General features: G+C 45.6%; 1 protein-coding gene across 9 annotated transcripts in view; it reads left to right on the top strand.

Annotated features, from left to right (window-relative positions):
- The window catches only part of LOC122544349 (guanine nucleotide-binding protein G(I)/G(S)/G(T) subunit beta-2), a 171,047-nt gene that overhangs the window by 157,282 nt on the left and 7,058 nt on the right, over positions 1 to 6,707 (top strand). For all 9 annotated transcript variants that reach the window (XM_043683563.1, XM_043683560.1, XM_043683562.1 and 6 more), the window contains 3 exons: positions 153 to 219; positions 2,102 to 2,303; positions 3,559 to 3,775. In XM_043683563.1, the coding sequence (XP_043539498.1) occupies positions 153 to 219; positions 2,102 to 2,303; positions 3,559 to 3,775 (486 nt within the window). The remainder of the gene's footprint in view (positions 1 to 152; positions 220 to 2,101; positions 2,304 to 3,558; positions 3,776 to 6,707) is intronic.

Below are 6,707 nucleotides of genomic sequence, written 5' to 3' on the forward strand. Positions count from 1 at the left end.
TCCCTATCCTCTCTACTCCCACCCCCTGTAAGGTTTGTCCTAACTAGCAGCTACCTCCTTCCATGAATGGTGGTGAGGAACTGTTTGACCCTCCTGCTCACCTCGGGAGTAAGTGTTCATCTTGGTGACTATTATTCTCTGTTGTTTTGTAGGTTACCTGTCCTGCTGCCGCTTTCTCGATGATAACCAGATTGTTACAAGCTCTGGTGATACAACTTGGTGAGTTCATTGCGTCCCCACCTCAAGTAACCAATGTTGGCGTTGAGCTGGTGCTGTCTCTTAATCTCACCTTCCCTCCCAAAACGAGAGAACAGTTTGATTTGTTCATTGAAAGTCCAACCCGAGGATGTTTGTGGGCGAAGGAACCAACCAACTGAAGTATTGTTTGGTCAGACAGTGGACTGACCAGTGGCTGGATGTTAACACACAGCAAACCCACAAAATGATTGAACTGCAAAGTGCAAAAGCAGCACTCACTTATCAGGTAGCAAAATGGTGCTTGATTAGATTAGATTACTTGCAGTGTGGAAACAGGCCCTTCGGCCCAACAAGTCCACACTGACCCGCCAAAGCGTAACCCACCCATTCCCCTACATTTACCCCTTTACCTAACACTACGGGCAATTTAACACGGCCAATTCACCTGCATATCTTTGGACTGTGGGAGGAAGCCAGAGCACCCGGAGGAAACCCACGCAGACACGGGGAGAACGTGCAAACTCCACACAGTCAGTCAGTCGCCTGAGTCGGGAATTGAACCCGGGTCTCTGTCGCTGTGAGGCAGCAGTGCTAACCACCGTGCCGCCCCCACTGTGCCACCGTGCCGCCCGGTTTGGATTCCAGTCATCAGTTTGGCTAAGGAAGGTGGTTGAAGGAGTAGATTTGAAGGTGAAAAGAAATTGAGGTTTGCGTGTGTGCAGTGCATTTTGCAATCCCTGGAGCTTTGTACCCAGCGAAGCACTTTATAACAGTGACTCCATTTCAATATTGCAGAAAATGCAGCAACTGATTTGCACATGGCAAGCTCCTACGAATAGCAAAATAACTTTTTTTTAAAAAAAAGTTGTTAGCTGGGAGGCATAAATGTTGGCCCAGGGACAAGAGAGGTCTGCCTTGCCTGTCATCTTGGAAACAGCACCCCAGGATCTTTTCTATGCAGCAATGAGAGCAGACAGGACCTTTTTTAGACCTGGCAAGCCAGAGGTTTAGGGCTGCATCGATGTCTTAACGCCCCATTTGGGTCCAGTGGGCCTTGGCCCAAACTTGGACTCATGGGCCAAACTGCACCATGAGGCTGGTGGAATCTTCAACCAAAGCACTTCGGATTCTCCCTACTCTGGCCCATTTTTGTAGCAGTCAGTCGTGATGTGGTTAAGGGGCTGGAGTAGTAGCCTTAGCACTGAATCCACATCCTGCCACCCAAGTTTAAATTCAGCCATACTTTCTCCATCTCTGGTGTGCGCCACCAGAATATAAAGGAAAGAACAAACACAAGCTGCAAATTTATCAAAAAGCTGACTCGGTAATGTTTGAGGAGAGTAATCTGTCAAGCCCTGCCAATTCTGAGCTCTGCAACATCCAAAGCAATCTGACCTTTTGAGCTCCATCATTATAATATAGAAGGAGCAGTCTCTGGCAGCTTGTCAGGGCATTTCCTGATAAATGGATCCGTAGCTGGTTGGTTAAGTACGAATGCCAATCCTTGTGGCTTTATCTATAGTTTGCCTCATATGTTTGCCTCCAACCGATGAGCCCAATGGCCCAGCAGTTTGTCTTTGCACATGCTCCAGGTTCTCCACTTGCTTATCCTTAATTTTAACACAGCAATTGATGCAACAGTTACACTTGAAGGGTAGTAAATGTGGCTTTGCCCACATTGCCAAAGCCCTGAGGGCAAACACATCCCCCAGCTCTTACACGATGAGTGTTTGAGATTGTCACTACGCTTGTCTAACTTTCTGGAGTGCAAGGATTCTTGTTACTCCGGAGCAAAAAATGCTATTGTAATTTGCTTCCAGTAGGTATTAACTTTCAGAAAAAAGACATCTGTGGCTTTATGACCTTTCTGCCATGTAAACAACTTCACCTTCTGTTTTCACAGTGCCCTGTGGGATATTGAAACTGGGCAGCAGACGACCACATTCACAGGCCACAGTGGAGATGTCATGAGCCTCTCCCTCTCGCCAGACTTCAAGACCTTTGTGTCAGGAGCCTGTGACGCGTCAGTCAAGCTGTGGGACGTGCGCGACAGCATGTGCCGGCAGACTTTCACTGGCCATGAGTCTGACATCAATGCTGTTTGTGTAAGTTGCCAGGGCGTCTCTCTCTGAGCCCAACTGTTCTGGGGACGTCAGTCTAGGAGAAAGCATTGGGGTGGGAGAGAGCTATTGGGGATGGCCCTTAATGCAGAACAGAGAGAGAGAAAAACATAACTGGGCAAATAATGGTTTGAATCGAATGCGGCATCAACTCGTAAAAAGCACCATCAACCTATCAAAACTTGCCAAGGTTTTATAACCGAAAGGTGTGTCTTCTAAGGCACTATTAGTGAACAAAAGGTGAGTTTGTGAGGTAGATTTTAAGGAACTCTTCCAAAGGAAGTAAGTGGAAATAGTTGCAGGTTAAGAGAGGAAGAGAAAGTGGCCAGAAGTTGGCGTGAATAAGGTGGCGAATTGATCATCACTGCACTGACTGAGAAAGGAAAAGTGTGTAGGGCAGGCTAATGATACCTGACGATTGAGTGCTGTCAGCAAGAGCCTCATTCCCTGAAATGCTTGTGACACAATGCTGATCACCACACCACCTCAGGTAAAGGTTGTACTTTACCTTGAGTGAGTGGAGCAGTGACCAGAATGATACCCGAGCTAAACAGGTTACATTATGAGGTGAAGAGTGCAGATGTGTTTGCTGAAGAGGAATAAGAGGGCGATGAATCAAGGTGTTAAAGAGAGAAAAGGGGATTAATCTTTCTTTGCATGTGTGTTTGTTTTCATACACATGGGAGCAGGGACATTAGTATATAAGGAGTCCAGAGCATAACCATAAAATTAGAACCGCACTGAGGATGTTGTAAACAAAAAAACAGTCCCTCTCATAAAGGGGTTTGGAAAATTGGAATGCACTCTTCCAGAAAAGCTGCTGAGGTGAGGGGTTAGTTTAAAATGTCCAAGTGTGCAAATTAAGTTTTAATCAGGTAAGGGTGTGAAGGCATTCGGAGCAAAGGTGGGTAGATGGAGTCGAGGCACGATCTCTCGGAATTGTGGAACAGATTTGGGCTGATTGGCCGATTTCTGTTCCTGTCAAGGAACGATGCAGAGGGAAATTGGAAGGAGAGAGGGTTAGTTAATATGGGGTGATTATGATATGCTGCTGCTCCCATGGAAATGCCAATGGTGAGGAGTGGAAGAAAGCTGTGTAATTGATGTGCTGATCTCTCTTTCTCTCCCTTTCTCCTTCCCCCACTCCCCCCTTCCTCACTGTACTGTTTACTTTCCATGCCGTCTTCCTGCCTGCCTCTGCATTTTCCCCTTTGCGCTCGCTCCCTGTCTGTCTCTCTAGTTCTTCCCTAACGGGAACGCCTTTGCCACGGGATCAGACGATGCCACCTGCCGATTGTTTGACCTGCGGGCAGACCAGGAGCTGATGATGTATTCACATGACAACATAATCTGTGGAATCACATCGGTGGCATTCTCCAAGAGCGGCCGTCTCCTGCTGGCTGGCTACGACGACTTCAATTGCAACATCTGGGACTCCATGAAGGGCGACCGTGCTGGTAAGTGGGTTGCAACCTGTGTCTCAGTTTGCTGCTGTAAGAATGTCTGCCCAGAGAGGTGTGCAAGTAAGGAATGATGGCTTTGGAAGAAGTCCATTTTAAAAAAAAAAGAGTCTCTTCAAACTGTAGCAATCTGAGCTTGTGACTGGAACTGCAGCAAGGTCTCCTGATTAAAAGTTGGCTTACTTTCGCTGGTAGAATACAATTGGTGCTTGAGAATTGCCTGGAAAGGTGCAGTTCTAACAGTACCCAAGATGCTCAGCACCATACAGGGCAAAGCATACTGCTTGGTTGGCACTCTATCCAACATCTTCCATGTTCACTCCTGTCACTACCAACGCACAGTAGTGACAGTGAGTACCATCTACAAGGTGCATTGCAGCAACTCCCCATGGTCTCCTTAGACAGCACCTTTCAAACTTGCGGGTCCTAACACCTAGAAGGATGAGGGCAGCAGATCTGTGGGAATACCACCTCCTGCAAATTCCTCTTTGAGCCACCTACTATCCTGACTTGGAAATGTACTGCTGTTCCTTCAGTGTCACTGGGTCAAAATCCTGGAACTCCTTCCCAAACAACACACTGGCTGCCCTACTGATCACACACTTAAGGGAGGTTACTGCCTTTTGAAGGGCAGTTAGGATTGGGCAGCAAATGCTGGCCTTGCCTGCAGAGCCCACATCCCCAAATTAATAAAATTAAATGTAGACATTTAGCTCGATGTCTAATAGTCTCTGTCATAAAGGAAGGAAAAGAATCAAGTTGCATCATGTGTAAAATTGATCACATCCTACAATCTGGTCTGCAGATGTGATGTTAGAGAAATTAGAGCTTGTGCTGTCATAGACACACCTATCTTTGTCTCATAAGTCAATGCCGCAATCTGCTCCATGACTCCCTCTACCAACCTGAGCCTGCAACTACAGAGGTACGTGCATAAGAGCAGGAGTAGGCCATGTGTCCTTGAGCGATAGTTGTGTAATGGTAATGTCACTGGATTGATCCAGAGGCCCAGCCTGTTCCTCTGGAGGAAACGTAGGTTCAAATCCCACCAAAGTGCCTCAGTAGAGTTTGATCAAATCTGGAAGTCTCAGTGGTGACCACAAAACTATTATTGATTGTTGTAAAAGGCCCATCTGCATTTTAGGGAAGGAAATCCACTGTCCTTACCTGGTCTGGCTTACGTGTGACTTCAGGTCTACAGCAATGTGGCTGACTGTTAATCTGAAATGCCTGAGCAAGCCAAGTTCAGGTCAAGGGTGATTAGGGGCAGGTAGCAAGTGCTGGCCTTGCCCAGTAACAACAACCCAGGAAAGAATAAGGAAAAATAGTCCGGTTGTAACCTTCCCCAAAAAGCTTCGCAAGTTTATTTCCATCAAGGGCCTGCCTTATTTCCCTCTTGAGATCATCCATCATCTCTGCTTCCCTCTTTCCCCCTTTCAAAGGCAGCACTCTGGAAATCTGGCACTCCTTTCCGAGAAAGGTCTGGAGCATGAGTTTAAAAAAATACCAAAACCGAAATTGACACATTGCTGTTGCATGAGGGCACAGGAATGTTACAGAATCGAGGCAGGTAAATTTGAGTTAACAGACTGATATAAATGAAAATGGAAATTGATGGGATTGTGCTTTCTTTTTTGTGTTTCACTTTTTAAAAAAAAAACTTATTCCTGTTCATACCCCAACTATGCCATGCTATGCTAACTGGGCAAGAATTTATAAATAATCTCTATTGCCCTCTTGAGAAGGTGATGGCAAGCTGCATTCTTGAACCTCTATATCCTGAATGGTGTAGAGACACTCAGTGGTGCTAGGGAGGGGGTTTCCAGGATTTTACCTGCAATACTGAAACAACAATATACATTCACCTCTGGATGGTTTGTGGCTTGGAGGGGATCTTACAGGCAGCTGTAATCCCACGTATCTGCTACCCTCCTCCTTCCGCATAGAGGAGTTCACGGGTTTGGAAAGTGCTGTCTCAGGAGCTTTGCAGCTTGTACGTAGTGCACACTGCAGCCACTGTACAAAAGTACTGAAATGGGGTGCCAGTCAAGCAGGCTGCTTTGTTCGGATGGTGCAGAGCTCCCCGAGTATTGTTGTAGATGCCCTCATCCGGGTAAGTGGGAAGTATTCCATCACACTCCTGATTTCTGCTTTGTAGACAGTAGACAGGCTTTGAGTTGGGAAGTGAGTTGCTTGCTACAGAATTCCCAACCTTTGACGTAAGTGGGATTTGATCTCCTATCCTCAGGATTGCTAGACCAGTAAGTAGCTTTCAACCAATCTGGGTTTCTATTGAAATGTTTACATGGGCAGTTTCATTGTTAAGCATTGACATAAATCATGACCAGAGGAGCTATGAAACCTGTTATGACATGGCAGTGAACCCTTCTGCTCATTAAACCAAACACACAGGCTCGCCTCGCAATCTGTTAAAGCAGAAGTGTCAGAGAACTATGCAAATTCCACTATTTAACAAAAATATCAATTTTATTCTTTAACTCTAAAAGTGAACATTAAACAATAACCATTTACATCTCCTTTCTCTCAAAGATTTATTACCTCCCACTCTATATAACAATCTACTAATCCAATAAAGTCCCTATTAAATTTACAGCAACTTAATTTTCAAAACCAGACAGCACTCATCTCCAGTGTCGGTCTTCCTGTTTATATATCTCCCTGGGTCGTCATCGATCTTCTGCAAAGTTGTTTCATATGAAAAATGTACTTTTGACAGAGTGTGTGGTAAATAGCAGTGACTGTTGGTGCTCTTTCTGGCTAACTGTCCAAAATACCTCCGTTTTTTTTAATACGTCAAATATTGGATCGTCTCATTAGTTCGATGTTGTCAAAGCAGTAAAATTCAAATTTGATTGGGTTTTAGGATCTTGGCTAAAAAATGTGTTACTGGAAAAGCGCAGCAGGTCAG

This window comes from Chiloscyllium plagiosum, chromosome 48 (genome assembly GCF_004010195.1).
Source record: "Chiloscyllium plagiosum isolate BGI_BamShark_2017 chromosome 48, ASM401019v2, whole genome shotgun sequence".
Classification (NCBI taxonomy): domain Eukaryota; kingdom Metazoa; phylum Chordata; class Chondrichthyes; order Orectolobiformes; family Hemiscylliidae; genus Chiloscyllium; species Chiloscyllium plagiosum.